The sequence below is a fragment of the Lontra canadensis genome, unplaced genomic scaffold, assembly GCF_010015895.1.
Source record: "Lontra canadensis isolate GAN:19392208 unplaced genomic scaffold, GSC_riverotter_1.0 scaffold85, whole genome shotgun sequence".
NCBI classification, from domain to species: domain Eukaryota; kingdom Metazoa; phylum Chordata; class Mammalia; order Carnivora; family Mustelidae; genus Lontra; species Lontra canadensis.
Genome location: NW_022631079.1, coordinates 4,664,724 through 4,681,499, shown reverse-complemented (window position 1 = coordinate 4,681,499; position 16,776 = coordinate 4,664,724). Strand labels below are relative to the sequence as shown.

At 40.0% G+C, this 16,776-nt stretch overlaps 1 protein-coding gene across 2 annotated transcripts; it reads left to right on the top strand.

Moving 5' to 3' along the window:
- Positions 1-1,015: 1,015 nt before the first annotated feature.
- ZNF25 (zinc finger protein 25) lies at positions 1,016-16,666 on the top strand. Of its 2 annotated transcripts, none has more exons than XM_032883084.1 (6): positions 1,016-1,077; positions 3,419-3,470; positions 12,360-12,486; positions 12,759-12,854; positions 14,964-15,027; positions 15,485-16,666. In XM_032883084.1, exons 2-6 carry the CDS (start codon positions 3,456-3,458, stop codon positions 16,533-16,535), a joined length of 1,353 nt encoding a protein of 450 aa, XP_032738975.1. In that variant the 5' UTR covers positions 1,016-1,077; positions 3,419-3,455; the 3' UTR covers positions 16,536-16,666. The 2 variants fall into 2 exon arrangements, with proteins under 2 accessions (XP_032738975.1, XP_032738974.1); XM_032883083.1 differs by having other exon boundaries at positions 1,022-1,077; positions 3,355-3,470.
- The last annotated feature ends 110 nt before the right edge of the window (positions 16,667-16,776 follow it).

Genomic DNA, 16,776 nt, shown 5'->3' with positions numbered 1-16,776 from the left:
TTTCTTATATAAACTTTATATATAAACTTGGAAATATTTTTCAGAGCTTTGGAATCAGTCTTTGAGATGCTTGGTCCACTGTCTTCCTTGTGTTAGCGTCACTGAAATAAATTCCTTTCTTGTTACACCATGGTGCCTCTCTCTGCCTTTGGATTTTGTCAGGGGTGAGTGGTGGACTTGCTCTGTTTGGGACTCCCACAGCCAGGTGGTCCTGCATCCCTGAATGCCAGCTACCTGTGTATGTATACACGATATAAACATACTCAAATATGAATGTAAATATAAATATATATAATGTATTTATATATATATATATAATAATGGATTTTGTTTTAAAATTAATCTTACCCCCAAAAGTTTTTTGTCATTACTTGGAATGGAAACTCATTTCTGTTGTTGGCACAGGAAAGATGTCATGACGTTACTGACCAGGAAATCACTACATATTCAGTATATATTCCCTAGTGAACGGAGTTCATATATATTTTATACCATTAGCACAAAATGAGTAAAAATCTGACTGTGCACTCACATTAAACTTTTTTTTTCTTTCTTTTGGGGAGTAGTATTACGGCACTAGTCTTCCGTTTTAGCTTACACATATTTTCTCTTTATTACAAGTTTCATGTATCATTTGCATAATTCTGAAAGTTTTAATTCAGATGTTACAGGATACTGTTCTTTGAATGTACTATTGTACTCACAAGTACTTTCTTTATCAAGTGGTAATTTTGTTTTCAAGCCCCCAGATTGCGGGGTGCCAGGTCAAAGTACCGATCACTGTGAGTGATCACGGGGGAAGCCAGAAAATCCCAGCACTACTCTGGCGGCTCGAAGAGGCCAAATATCATACGTCGTCCAAAATGGAGATGTTGCGGAGGCTCCTGGGAAGCGTAGTTCCAGAGTGAGGCGTGGGGGCCTTTTGCGCAAGCGCTATTCCACCTTCTTTTGATAGTCGCCATCTCTTTTCACGCCCCAGGGCGGGAGAGGACTCTGGAGCCTCCAGGTCTCCGCGGACTGACAGAGGGCGGGGCCTGGAAGCTGCGCTGGCCGGGAGCGGTGGCCGAGCCCCTGCAGGTGTGTCGTAGGCCTCTCTGCGGGTGCGAGGCCGGGGTGGGGGGCGGGGGAAAGTGAGGTTTCCGCGGCTGCCCCGAATCGGAGAACCTGAAAGCCGCTGCCGCCCCCTTCTGAGCGCCCGACTGGCCGGCGAGAAGGACTGGGGAGGGGGGTCAGGCAGGGGGCTTTGCGGGGGACTGCCCGCCGTCCTCCTTCTTGGCTCACGACCTACGGAGCCGGGCGGCCCGAGTTGGCCCGGGGCGCGGGAGGAGCAGGGGAGGACGCGGGGGGATGGCTTTTGTGACGTGGACCCTGGGCCAGCCACGTCCGCGCTGGCGTGGCTGCTGGCGCCGCGGCGCTGTCAAGCCCGGGGGACCTGTGCGCGTCCGGCCCCCGCCACTAAGCGAGCAGGATAACCTCGGTTACGACCAGGACACTCATCTGTAAAATAATTCCAGTAACCACTGGGGCTGTTTGCTGTATTAAATAGGGCTGTCTATATAAAGTATAAGGACTCAATAAAGGTGAGCTGCATTTATGATTACAAGGTATGCTGTTCTTTTCATTATTGGCTCATTTAATCATCATCATAACCATCCTTTGAATCGGTATTAATCAGCTCCATTCTAATAAATACGAGTACTAAAGGTTGAGAGATAAATTGGTATACTCAGCACTAACGGAGGAGGGTGGGTAAATTCTCATATTTTACCCTGGTTCATGCTGCTTCCCAAGGTAAAAATCCAGTCTTCGGTTGTATTTAGTACAGTAATTGTCTGTGAGCAAAACTGCGGAGTGCAGTAGACCTAACCTGGCCGCGTAGAGTTCTATTTGCAAAATATTCTTGAGGCTTCCTCAGAACTCTTTTGTCGAAAGGTTAATTAAGGCCCTTCTTGCATTCTCCAACCTGTTTCTATTCTCAGAGGGCTGTAAATATGTAAACTGAAACTGTAAGATGAGCCCTGAATTTTAAGTTTTATTGGAGAAGCTGGGAATCCTCTCCAGGCAAGAAGCTGGTTTCTAGAGAGGGGAAATGGGACAGACTTTGTTAAAAGACGGAAACTGGAATTTCTTCCGGGCTCCATGTTAAAAGTGATAAAATGTCTCTATTCGGGGTGTCCATTTGTGTCTGGATTTAAGGCGTTTTGTAAGCATCACGCCAGCCGGAAGAGGTTTCCGCTGTCCCAGCATTATGACATCTAGTTACTTTTTGCTACCTACATAAAGTGTCCTGGGATTTATGGTGTCACATTATTTTAAGGTTTAGATTTGTGTGGCTGTCAGACGATCAGCAGATGATCATGTCAAAATTCTACAAGGCCTAATTAACTTTTACCCTAAGGCCCACACCAGGTTGGAGGGGACAATGAATTCCAGGGTATTGTCTGGATTTGTAGCATTGAGTGAAGACATACAGAATCAAAATGGTACAGGAAAGGTGGTTCAAAATTATCTAATTCCTCCTGTTAAATAATAGCATTGAAACAAAGTCACTAAGTGTGTTAATAGCAGAGACTAACACAGAATAAGTCTCCAGGTCGTCCAGAATAAGTCTCCAGGTCGTCCAGTATACCATGTTTAAGTCAAAACAAGTTTCGTGGAGAACTGATTTTGGAGAAACTGCAGTTTAGGGAGAAGAACATGTTAATTTTTGAGGGCTCTGAAGACTTTCTAACTTTGTAGAGTTTATATTATTATTTTTTAAAGATTTTATTTATTTGACAGAGATCACAAGTAGGCAGAGAGGCAGGCAGAGAGAGGGAGAAGCAGACTCCCTGCTGAGCAGAGAGCCCAATACGGGGCTCAATCCCAGAACCCTGGGATCATGACCTGAGCCGAAGGCAGAGGCTTTAACCCACTGAGCCACCCAGGCGCCCTGAGTTTATAATATCAATAGGAAAAATGGTTATGTAACACTTCCATATCAGTATTTCTTTTCAACATTATTTGTAATGCCAGCATCAGAGTCCATACTTTGGTAATATATCATACACCTTAGATATTTATTATACACATTGCCTAACCTACTGTTTTTTGGATGTTGAAGTTTTCAGTTCTTTTGTGTTTTTAGTAATGGACATTTGGTCCATTTAGTAAATGGACACATAATTTTCAAAACAGTCAGTAGGAAAGAAATATTCAGATTCAGAAATTTTCCCAGATTCATCATGATTATATCAGAGTCACCAGTGGACAGGTGGGTACTCCTTTATCACAGTCCTTCTATTTCTCTTTATGACTCAAAGGGCTATTTTCCCAGGAGTTTGTTTTACTAAATTGTATGGAAATTTGTCACAGGTGATTCCTGAGCTGCAAGATAAGGTCTTTTAAGACTCCTGTCTTCCAACTTTCTGTGTTCTGGCTTCATAGTTTCTGTCCTTTCCCAAGAGAAGCAGAAAATGAACAAGTATCAGGTGAGTCATTTCTTTAGCCCTTTGTGTGTGTGTGTTTGTGTGTGTATTTTCAGTGAGTTTTATAAAAGCCCAAACTGTAAACTCGAAAAATGGAAATACTTAAAAATCATGTTAAGGGAAAATGCTGTTTGAATAGCACAGCAGTTCCAAAGTGTAGTCTGCAGACCCCTGGGCCTTTACAAGACGCCTGTGAGGTCAGAACATAATACTAGGATGCAAACTGCCTTGCACACTGATGGTGTGAGAGTGTGGAGACCAGGTTGCTGCCTGTTTGGCATGAATCAAGACAATGATACCAATGGCAGTATTTCTCTGCAGTGTACTTACAATAAAAAACTGCTACCTTTACTTAAGGGTGTATCTTTGGTGAAACAGTAGAAACTGATTTTTATTAAATCTTGACCCTTGAATACACATCTCTTTTTTTTTTTTTTTTAAAGATTTTATTTATTTATTTGACAGAGAAAGATCACAAGTAGACAGAGAGGCAGGCAGAGAGAGAGAGGGAAGCAGGCTCCCTGCTGAGCAGAGAGCCCGATGCGGGACTCGATCCCAGGACCCTGAGATCATGACCTGAGCCGAAGGCAGAGGCTTAACCCACTGAGCCACCCAGGCGCCCAATACACATCTCTTTAATATTCAGTCTGACGAAATGGGAAGTTAACATACAGTACCTTTGCTACATACTGAGGAATGACGGTTGTTTAGAGGAAAAACACTTGTGTGATTGATTCGTGAGCTCACCTAGCGACCTTTTTCATGGAATACTATTTTTACTTGAAAGAGCAACTGGCAGACAAACTTGTTATTCGGATGGGTATTTACCAAACCTTTTCTCAAAAATGGCAAAACTGAGCCTGTCACTTTAAGGGAAATAATTCTCAGTGTTTCTTGCCAATGTTAAAAAGTTGAGCTTTCAAGAGAAATAGAATTTTGGAAAACTTGTATCCTCCACTGTGAAACTGACACCCTCTAATACTTAAAGACTTTTCTGAGGAGAAATGGTGAGGATACTAACAAATGTGATATATTTTTTATATGTGTCTGCATTTTGAGTAATATTTTCTTAAAAATTATTTGAGAATGAGTGAGCATGTGTGCACAAGCAGAGGGAGTAGCAGAGGGAGAAGCCAACTCTTTGCTGAGTATGGAGGCCCATATGGGGCTTGATCCCAGGACCCTGAAGATCATGGCTTGAGCTGAAGGCAGACACTTAACCGACTGAGCCACCCAGGCGCCCCTTGAGTATGTGCTCAGAAGCAGTTTAGGACAGCATGACATAGAGAAGTGAGGAAAAAATAAGTTGGCTAGGGAATGCCACTCTAAAAGGTAGTATTTGAGGAAAGTCCTGGTTAAAAGAGAAACTGAGCCAAGCAGAATTCTGGGGGAAGAGCATTCTAGATAGGAAGAACAGCAAATACAAACACCCTAAGAAATGTTCAAAATGTTCCAGAAATGGTTCAAAATACTGAAGCTACAGAGTGTCGGATCTAGGGGAGATTGAGCTAAAAGGGAAAATCAAAGAGGGAGAAAGGGCTGGAATATGTAGGGCCTTGTAGGCTGAAGAAAACACTGAATTTCAATTTATTTAAAAATCATACTTATGCAATCAAAGGAATGTACATAATGTATATGTAAAATTTAGGGAATACTGATGAAACACAGGTGTATCCCTTATCTGGCTTAAGAAATGAAAATTACTACTATCTTTGAAGCCCCTGTGTGCCTCTTCTTATTCTCATCTCACCATTCATTACCCAGAGAAACATGAAGCCTGACTTCTGTGGTAACCATTTCTTTGCTTTTATCATTTAATGTTTAAAAAAAAAAAAACTGTATTTGCCAATTAATTTCCCAGTCCTTTGATAAGCACTTGATATAGTCAGTCTTACGTAATTCTTACAGCGCAGCTTTTGAAGTGGTTTATGGTAGTAATTATGTTATTAACTAAAAATCCTAGTCTTTGGGCATGATTATGGGGAGAAAGAGGCTCTGGAAAGAGGGAGAAATAATGGAAGAGGAAGCTAAAAAAACCAGTCTGTTCAACAGTTGTGGTTTAGTCTTGTACATCTTTTACATGACATTCTCCATATCCAAAATTCATTCAGGGGTTCCACAATATTTTCCCCACGTTATGCTCTGTAAATCTCTGACTGAGATTTGAGTTTGGACAGCACAAATGACTAGTCAGCCTTTTTGTTTTTTGAAGTAATTTTGAGTGTAGTCTCACTACTGACTCTTGGAAAGGTTTATTTTATGCAGATACTGTAATTTTTTTGTTTGCTTGTTGCCATTTTGGCCAAATGAGATGACCTTTTTTATTTCTTCTTGTATCTTTCAGGTTGTATTGCCATACATTTCTTCTGTTTGAAAACATCCTTTATGTTGTTTTTATTCTCACTTGCTTGCTTTAATGCAGGTCTGCTGGTGGAAAATTCTGAGTTTGGTTTATCTGAAATACAACTTTTTCACTGTGTAGAGCACTCTTGGTTGACAAGTCTTATATTTTAAAACTTGAAAACCATTCACTGTCTCCTACTGATACTACTGAAAATTCACCTTTTAATTTGTCAGACCTCTAAAGTAAATTTGCATTCTGGGCTAGCTACTTTTAAGATATCTTTAACTCTGATGTGTATGTATGGATTTTTCTTTATCCTAATGAGATTTATCGTACTTCCTTTGGGAGACATCCCACCCTGGTGCTCTGCTGCCTGTGGAGGGTTGTTGCCATGTACTCAGTAGAGGCTTATGGAGAAAACTAGTGGCTCTTTGTATTTCAGACCATTCGTATTGGTTATGGAGCTTTCTATCTGGTTCCAGAAACTGCTTCCCCAACTTATAATAAAATGATCACTTTGAGACATTTGATGGGAAGTAAAAAAAAGTCCTGTAGATACTAAGCTTCCATTTAGTGACCGTTTGCATGTGAAAACGCCACAGGGCATATTGGTGTTCACTTGTTCTGTGACTGGAGTTCTTAGGGATTCTAATATATTACAGAAATCCATAAGCAAACATTAAAATTTTGTTGAGCGGGGCTGGTTCCCTCTCTCCCCTACTTGCCCCTGAAAGAGAAAGTCATTGTGGTTTTCTTTTCTCTTCTGCAGTATTCATCTCTTGTGAATTTTTTCCTTTGTTCATCTTTGGATTCTCAGTTCTCTGATAGGTTCTGGAAAACTAGGTTAGGGGCCTGTTGTTATTGTTAGAGTGAGATCCATTTCTCTTTTCTCTCTCTACATTCTATTCAGAACTAGCTTTTTATCCTTATGGTCAAGATGCTAGCTCTAAGCTACTTTCTGCTCAGCCTATGAAATTTGAAAATGCCCCCAAAATTCAAATTCAAGGTATGGGACTCATCCCAATCAATTTATTTTTTCCTAGGATTTTGGTCCCTTCAGTTTTGGTGTGATGGTAATATCTGATGCTTTCCCACAGCCATTCTTAGTGTATTTTCCCGGGGTTTGGTTTTTATTCTTACTTATTTTATAATTATGGCAAAATATACATAAAACTTTTTTTGGTCAAACTTACCATTTTAACCATTTTTAACTGTATCCATTCAGTGGCATTTAAGTACATTCACATCATGGTACCATCATCATGACCATCCATCTGCAGAACTTTTTTCATCTTGCACAACTAAAATTCCTTAAAAAAAAAAAGATAGATTTATTTATTTATTTGACAGAGAGACAGAGATAGAGAGCTCAAGTTGGCAGAGGAGCAGGCAGAGGGAGCGGGAGAAGCAGGCTCTCCACTACATAGGGAGCGTGATGTCCTGGAATCATGACCTGAGCCGAAGGCAGCCACTTAACCGACTGAGCCACCCAGGCGTCCCACAGCTAAAATTCTAACCATTAAACAATAACTCCCTATTCTGCCTTCCCTTAGGAACCACCAATCTACTTTCTATCTATAAACCTGACTATTCTAGGTCCCTCATATAAGTAGAATCACACAGTATTTGCTGCTTTTAATTGGCATATTTCACTCAGTATAATGTCCTTAAGGTTCATCAGTATAGCATGTGACCGGATTTCCTTCCCATTAATAGCTAAATGATACTCCATTGTTTCTATATACCATATTTTATTTATGCATTCCTTTTCTTCCCCTGCTATTTGACATGTTTTATTAAAAATCATGATTCTATACTTTTTAATGAGGTCCATGTTTCCTTTTGCACCCAGTTAACTTCTCTTAATATTCACACTTCCCTCCTTTGATGCAGCCTCTTTTCTACTTTTAGTTGTGGAATTTGGCCAGTCTTGGGGTTGTTTTCTTGGGTTATTTACGCTGAGGTGTTATCTAGTTGTATCCATGGGTGGTTGCGAGCTGAGGGTCTTCCTGCTCCATCATCTTCCTAACTTCTCCTTTATGCAGTCATCTCTTGATGGACACTTGGCTTTTTTGCACCTTGTACCTATTGTGAATAGTGCTGCTATGAACACTGGCGTACGAATTCCTGTCTGAGTCCCTGCTTTGAGTGTTTTGGATATATAGGAGTGAAGTTGCTGAATCATACGGTAATTCTTTAACTTTTTGAGGAACAAGTCCTATATTCTCTGTAGGAGTTGCATCATTTTACATTCCCATCAGCAATGCACAAGGGTTCCAGTTTCTCTATATCCTTGCCAGTACTTGATGTTTTCCTAGGTTTTTATGTTGTCATTGCTATGTTGAAAGTAGTCATCCTGATGCGTGTGAAGTCATTTTTGTTTTGTGCTGTCTTTTATCTTCTTTATTCTTTAACTTATTTATTCTTGACTCTTTAACTTACAGCAAAATTCACTCTTTGTGGGTATACAGTTCAGTGAGGGTTTTTTTTAAGATTTTAAAAAAACTTTTATTTGACAGAGAGAGATCACAAGTAGGCAGAAAGGCAGAGAAAGAGAGGGGGAAAGCAGGCTCCCTGCTGAGCAGAGAGCCTGATGTGGGGCTCGATCCCAGGACCCTGAGATCATGACCTGAGCCAAAGGCAGAGGCTTAACCCACTGAGCCACCCAGGCGCCCCCCGTTCAGTGAGTTTTGACATATGCATAAAGGCATACAATCATCACCACAGTGAATACAGAACAGTTTCACTGCCTCAAAACTATTTTGGTTCCCTCCACCACTATTCCTGGCAATCACCAATTTATTCTTTATCCCTAGAATTTTGCCTTTTTCTGAATATCATATAAATGAAATCAAATAGTATGTAGTTTTCTGAGACTACCAATTTTCATTTAGCATAATACATTTGAGATTTAATCATACTGATTTTATGCACAGTTCATTCTTTTTTATTGCTGAATAGTACTGAGCTATATGTATGTATCCAATTTATTAACTCACTCACCAGCGGAAAAGCATTGGGTTTTCTGCTTTGTGGCAATTATAAAAGGAGCTGTTACAAACAACTGCATTTAGATTTCTTTGTGTTCACAGATTTTCATTTGTCTTGGGGTAAGTACCTAGGAATGTGCTTACCTAGCTCATACTCAGTATTGTGATTATAAGAAACTACCAAACTGTTTACCAGAGTAGTTGTAAGATTTTGTGTTCCTACCACAATGTACAGAGTTCTACCTGTTTCGCATTCTTGTCAGCATTTGGTATTGTCAGTAGTTTTTTTCAAATCGTGCTGATAGCTGTGTAGTGGTATCTCATTATGGCTTTAATTTGCATTTATCCTAATGACTAATATATTGAAAATGTTTTAATGTGCTTATTTCCTACCCATATATCTTCTTTTGGAGTGCACTTACAAAGTTTCTCTACCTTGGACTTTTACATTTCGGTTTTAAACTAGAACTGCCCATTAGTTGTGAGTCTCTCTTTCTTTGGCTTCTAAGCACTCTCCTCCTGACGTGCCCATTTATTTAGAGTTCTGCCAGGCTTCAGTCTTGTCCTAGTTTCTGCTACCATTATCTTGAATGTTGCTGCTTTCAGATTTCTTTTCTAACTCTTCTGGAACTGTTTTTAAAATGTATGACAATATTATTTATTGAAATTTACTTACATGTATATCTGCCCAAATGGGATAGTTCCAGCTCTCTGTTCCTCAGTCACTTCACAGCGTGAACAAAATTCAACTCTGTCTCCTGCCAAATGGATTCTTTTGTTTTCCAGTTTTTTTTTTTCTAATTTACTGATTTGACAGAGAGAGGTCACAAGTAGACAGAGAGGCAGGCAGAGAGAGAGAGAGAGGGAAGCAGGCTCCCCACCGAGCAGAGAGCCCGATGCGGGACTCAATCCCAGGACCCTGAGATCATGACCTGAGCCGAAGGCAGCAGCTTAACCCACTAAGCCACCCAGGCGCCCCTTCTAGTTTTCTTTTATGGATTTCCTAGTTGCCACAGAATAATGTTAGTTGGCAAGGTATAAATGTTCCAACATGCCACAACCCACTCCTGCTGTATAGCTAGGAGAGAGGAAACTTCTGTTTCTGTATAAGTTAGGGAGATCACTGTCATGAACAAAAACAGCTTGGAGCTCACTCCAGAGCAGGAAGTCAAAACGGCACTGATGGAAGAGGAAAGACGGTGAGGTCACAGTTGTAGAGCAACATAAGATCAAGTGGGCACAGCCACAGGCAGAGGCGCTCACCCTGACTGGGGAGATGCAGGAGAGGTCTGAGACTGGGGAATCCAAGGACTGGCACTGGGAGTAAAAAAGGAAGGGACTTAAGACTGTGTGCAGGAACAGACGGCAACTTCAAGCAGTCAGCAATACAGAGGAAAAGAAGTAAAATTCCTCGTGTGCTTGGAAGTGAAGGCAAATCAGAAAACATGCAGCTGAAACCAGGTGTCCTAAAGAAAAGAGTATATTATCACAGACTCTGAAGATACCACCCACAGTACTGCTGTTTCCTTTAAGAATGTGAATATACTCTGGCAACAGAGAGAGGTTTTTGAACTAAGGACTAGGGTAACACTTCCATCCCTTCCCACCATAAAATGAGGTTTTTTGTTTTTTGTTTTTTTTTTTAATAAAATGAGGTTTTATCTTCATTTGATCATGAATAAAAAATGTTACTCAACATGCAGACAATACTAAGAGAAAAAAGTAGAAAGTGTAAACTAACACTTTGTCCACTGATGTCAGTATTCCTCCCCAAACAAACGCACAGTACAGGAGAGTATACCTTTCTGATATTAGGGAGTTTCAGATAGGATATCAATTTAAAACCCAGAGATTAAAGACTCAGAAACTGAAAAATAAGTAGATATAAAATATAAGTAAATTAATTTAGGAAAGAAATAGTAGAATAGAAAATCCTGTCAGGTTAGAAGATTAAAGGACAGTGTACCTCAGGAGAAGAGAAATCCAAAGTCCAGTAACTGGCATGTGGCAGAGGAACTAGAAGAGACCATGGAGTTGGGGAGCGGGTGGGAGTGCTGGTAAGAATCAACCAGAAAGAGGAAGAGAGAGTAACAGGAAATAAAGTAGAATCCCTGAATAACAAAACCTAAATACTGGAAGAGAGCTAATATTTAATCCAAGGAAACTTTCCATGAAAAAAAAAAAAAGAAACTGAATTACATTATTGAAAGGCTCTGTGTGCCAGAGAGAACTGACCCAGGGTAGTTAACCCCAAGAGAGAGTCTACTAAAACTACTAGACTTAAAAGTAGAGAAAAAGTCTTCTAAATCACAAGGGGAAAAAAGTCTACATCACTTGCCCAGGAAAGAGAATAATATTGACATAATTCTTATTGCCAACATATATATAAAACAAGAAGCAAGAACTTATATTCAGCAAAGAAGTTCTTCACGTTTTCACATGTCAGGTTCTGTGGAATATAAGCAGAGCAATGATTGGAGGAAATTTCATAGCCTTAAACAGTCCTACCAATAAAAATGGGAGAATGAAAATAATTAGCCTTGTGGTTCTAGCTATTTTCAAACTCTATAGATACTGTGGGAGTTATCCTTCCCTTCTCTCAATGATTATTCATTTCCAATGAAGGTATGTTTCTTCCCCCTCATTGCGGCTATTTTAAATGTTTATCATTCCGTTCACATATGCCTCTAATTTTCTAACACTCCATATTTCTGGTGTGGTCTTTGCCTCTTCTACTTCAGTGTTTTCTTCTCAACTACCAGGCGACCCCCTGGAACTCTAGCACTTCACATCTGTCTCTTCAGTGGCTCCCTGTTATCTGTGAGTGGGTGACCATCCCTAAGATGTGGTAGGACACCCCACAAAGTATAAAAATGGTGTGAAACAGAACATCTATTCATATTTTTGTTCCTTATAAATAGAAAAACAACTTGTCAATTTTTAATAAAGATTATTGTAAACTTATGTTTATAAGCAGACACCCATTAAGTGGGTATACAAAATATATCTTAATGGCCCAGAGACACACTCTGAATTATTCCATGTTCTGTCACCTGACTGGACTGTATCACCTTCTAAGTAATCTTTCCTATTCTCATACCATGCTGTCTTATTTGTAACTTTTCTAAACTTGCCATTTTTCATACATCAAGGCCTTTGCCAACTGTTTTTTTTTATTCCCAAAGTTTGTTAGCTTGACTACCTAGTAAAATCTGATTTGATAATACATAATGCAAATATCTATCCCCATTTTCTGTCAGAGCCCCTGTTATGCATATTACATGCAAGTATTTACGTCTTTGCCTCCTCGTCACAGTGTAAGCTCCATGACAACAGGCATGGTTGCTTTCAATTCATTGCTGTATCTCCAGCAGAGTTCCAGGCATGGGTGGTATCTCAGTAAATACATATTGAACACTTCACCTATGTACAGAGCAGCAAAGTATCTTAACTTTCTAGAGTACACTATGTGGCTGGCAGGTTAACAGCTACTTTACAGTGTCTTTTTTGATACTCTACTCTGATGACTTCAATTTGAACTGAAATATGTTGTTACAGGGACCAGTCACATTCAAGGATGTTACTGTGGAATTCAGCCGGGAAGAGTGGCAGTTAATGAACGATGCTCAGAGGACCCTATACAGAGAAGTGATGCAAGAGAACTATGGTCTCCTAGTCTCAGTGGGTGAGAAAAACTTCCACATATGTAACTACCAGTAGTTTGCATTTCCTTTCCCAGGTGCTGGACTGCATAATATTAGCTTTGTTTCAGGGGTCAAAGCTGACAAATCGATTTTGGGTGCCAGGAAAAATATGTGTCCCCACCCTCCCACTGAAAGAATCTACATCTGCCAAGCCCAAGTGGGACCTTCCATAGTTCCGCTAAAGCTGCATTTCCTCATCCTTCAGAATCCCTAAATTCCAAGTAATCTATATTACATACTTTTCCATTAATAGGTTACCGTGTGAATAAGTCGAATGCAGTCTTCAAGCTGAAACAAGGAAAAGAACCATGGATATTGGAAGTGGAATTTCCACATCGGAATTACCCGGGTGAGTGAGGACTTATGGTGCCTTTTGCATTATGAAATATTTTTAGGCATCTTTTAAAATGCCCTATAGTGGGGTGCCTGGGTGGCTAAGTGGGTTAAAGCCTCTGCCTTCAGCTCAGGTCATGATCCCAGGGTCCTGGGATCGAGCCCCGCATCGGGCTCTCTGCTCAGAAGCGAGCCTGCTTCCTCCTCTCTCCCTGCCTCTCTGCCTACTTGTGATCTCTGTCAAATAAATAAATAAAATCTTTGAAAAAAAAAATAATAAAAAAATAAAATGCCCTATACTTTGGAAAAAGCCAAGGATTCTTGGATCTGCATATGCAAGCACCATAAATCACACCTCCAGTTTTCGTTTTTCCACATAAATTCCTCCTTTGCCAGACTTTTTAAAATAAACTTCTCTTTCCTATATACAAAATCTAATCACTGCCTAACCCTGTCTTAGATTTTTATCTTTTTTCTAGAATCCCCAGTTACTAGAATTCTAGAACACTGTGATTTCAAATCTGATGATAAATTTTTCTCCAAATGTCATTCCCTCCTTTTACTAACAATGAGATGCCTCAGTTATTTTCAACACCAGTTTTATTAACTTCCTTTTCTCTCTTTAAACTCTGAAATATCAGATTATAAACCTTTATGCCTTTTATCAACTACATTATTTCAGAGCTGATGCCTCCTTTTACATGTGGTTTGTCTTTCACACAAAGTATTAATTATTATCACTTCTAAAATCTACCACATCTTACTTGGGAGTACTGTAACATGAAGATTTAAAAAAACTAAAAACAAGCCAAAAAACTACTAAGATGATCTCATTCTGCTTCTGTAAATGCTTTTCTTATACTCCTGACTTGTGTACTTATGTGTTGCCGGGACCAGGAACAATGTCTTGGTATTTAGTAGTTGTTCACTAGGTATCTGTTGAAAGACTGAATGTGAATTTTAGTAAGAGGCAGGCACTGTCTTCTCTGTGCCCTTCACAGTAACTCCTGCAAGGGTTCCCCCTTTCCTAAGACCAGAGACACACAGGATCTTGTTTCCTGAGTGTCCCAGTTAGCCTTGTCCAGGTCCTCATCAAATAGCATCTTCTGTCTTCCCCACAAATACTACGAAATTCCAACCCCAAGCCTCTGCTCGTAATCTTTCACGTTCTGTCAAGCATTTAAAGATGCATAAATATGAAGGTCAGTAAGGGTTCCAGAATGATGTTGAGTAATTCTTTAGAGATCATGTAGTAAATTGAAGTAGAGAGGTGGGAACTAAACTAGGAAAACAGAAGACTAAGCCTGGAGCTGAGGCATGGCTAACACCACTCTGGAGATGCAGTATTTGGCAATCAGGCTTGAAAATCGTTGCTGCTGCAAATGGGAGTGCATCGTGTTTTATGATGGCTTGCATCCTCTTTTTAATCATCTTTCCTTTTGGATATATGTGTTCTTAGGTCTTCTGTCCCCGTGAAAATTAAGACTGCTAGATGGCGAGTGAGAGCCCAGAGTGTGAAACTATTCCTCCACACACGGGGAAACCGGTGTGCCCAGAAAATCACGTTAGCGTTGGCATGCAAATTGTTGCGTGCGGGTACAGAGGAAAGCAAGCAGAGGTTTACAGTCTGCTAAAATAACACAGCAAATTAATTTTGGGCTGACAGAGACCTGTTAGCCTTTCGTCCCGTTTCACCTTTCCCCTGATGTTTCCAGGAAACACAGCTGTCTACTAATTTTTCTTTTCACCCAACTTACTCTTTCTTGTCTGTCACGGGCTTACAGCATTCTGAGTTCCAAAGTCTTCAGCAGCACTCTAAAAATCTTTTCTTCTCTGCTCCCTATTCTCCCCACCCCCTTTAACTTTTTCTCCGAAGTTTTTAAGGCCATGTTTTTTGTAAAGTGCTAGAAGTACTTAGGTTTATAACTACGTTTCTTCCTGGGTCTGGTACCACAGTTTTTAATGTTTATGTTTTTTTCTAAACCAGTGGGTTAGACGAAATTTGTTAGACGAATAAAAGAGTTCCTTTATTTGGGGAGATTGGCCTGAAGCCTAAGAAATAACCCTATAACCATAGTAATAACATTGAGATTTATATAGTATTAAATTTTGGATTTCTTTATAGAAGATCTCTGGAAAATTCATGACAGAGGAGCAAAATGCCAGGAAAGCCGAGCTGAAAATTCAAGGCAAGTCCAAGATTTTGATTTTAAGATTAGAAGCCTTGTAATAAGAATGGGAGTACTGGAAGTGGGACAACACTAGTTCACACTAAATGTGAGAAAACTAACACTGGAGTGCATTCCGAAGCATATAACCCAAATGGTCAAGTTCTCTTCCATAATGGAGATCTTATTTAGGACCAAGAGATTCAAACTTTGAAGTTGCCTTTTAATTCTTCTGAGGTACACAGTAAGGGAGACACTGTAGATAGAGCTCAGGGATTTGAGAGACTCTGTGCATACAATGCAAGGGAAGGTTCCTTCTACCAAATGGTAAACCACAGTGGGTGTCAGAGAACATTCATAGTGGAGAAACTGTGAATCTACCCTATAGATTCTGTATCTATAGACAGGAAAAATCTCTAGAAATTGGTTCTCAGCGAGTGTGCCTTAGACATTACTGAATTTGGAAATTTCTCTCCAGGAACGGAGAACTCACAAAACACCAGCAAACTCAAGCCAGAGAGAAAATCCATAAATGCAATGAATGTGGAAAGTCCTTCTGCCAGAAGTCTATCCTTGTAATACATCAGCATATTCATTCAAAGGACAAACCCAGGGAATGCGGGGAATCTGGCTCTAGAAATGGAGACCACACAGTAGAACAGAAAACTCCCACCAGAGAGAAAACCTATGAATGTAAAGAGTGTAAAAAAACTTTCTATCACCTGTCATCTCTTAGTAGACATTTGAGGACTCATGCAGGGGAGAAACCCTACGAATGTAATCAGTGTGAGAAATCCTTCTACCAGAAGCCACACCTTGTAGAACATCAGAAAACACACACAGGAGAGAAACCCTTTGAGTGTAATGAATGTGGGAAGTTCTTCTATGTTAAGGCATACCTCATGGTACATCAGAAAACACACACAGGGGAGAAACCGTATGAATGTAAGGAGTGTAGGAAATCCTTTTCCCAGAAATCACACCTCACAGTACATCAGAGAACACATACCGGGGAGAAGCCTTACAAATGTAAGGAGTGTGGGAAATTCTTTTCTAGAAATTCACACCTCAAAACTCATCAGAGAACTCACACAGGAGAGAAACCCTATGGATGTAAGGAATGTGGGAAATGCTTCTACCAGAAGTCAGCCCTCACAGTACATCAGCGAACTCACACAGGGGAGAAACCCTTTGAATGTAATAAATGTGGAAAAAACTTCTACTATAAATCAGACCTCACTAAACATCAGAGAAAACACACAGGGGAGAAGCCCTACGAATGTCATGAATGTGGTAAATCTTTCTCCGTGAATTCAGTCCTCAGATTACATCAAAGGACGCACACAGGAGAGAAACCCTATGAATGTAAGGAATGTGGGAAATCCTTCTCTCAGAAGTCACATTTTATCATACATGAGAGAAAACACACAGGGGAGAAACCCTATGAGTGTCAGGAGTGTAGGAAAACTTTTAATCAGAAATCAAAACTTACTGCACATCAGAAGACACACACAGAGGGAAAAAGCTGAAAAATAGTATGTATTGGGAACTTCTTTTGGAATTCATCCTTTAGAATAATTGGATAATTCACACAAGACAAAAAGCTTAGGAATATCATCTATCTCAGAAAATTTTGGTCACAGTCTGTCTTGACAGAAAACAAAAGATACAGAAATTCTTTAAATCTGTAAGGGAGAGATTTTGACAGCATGGCAGACTTAACTAAGTACCAGACAACCGACAAATTATAAAATATGAGGGAGACCATTC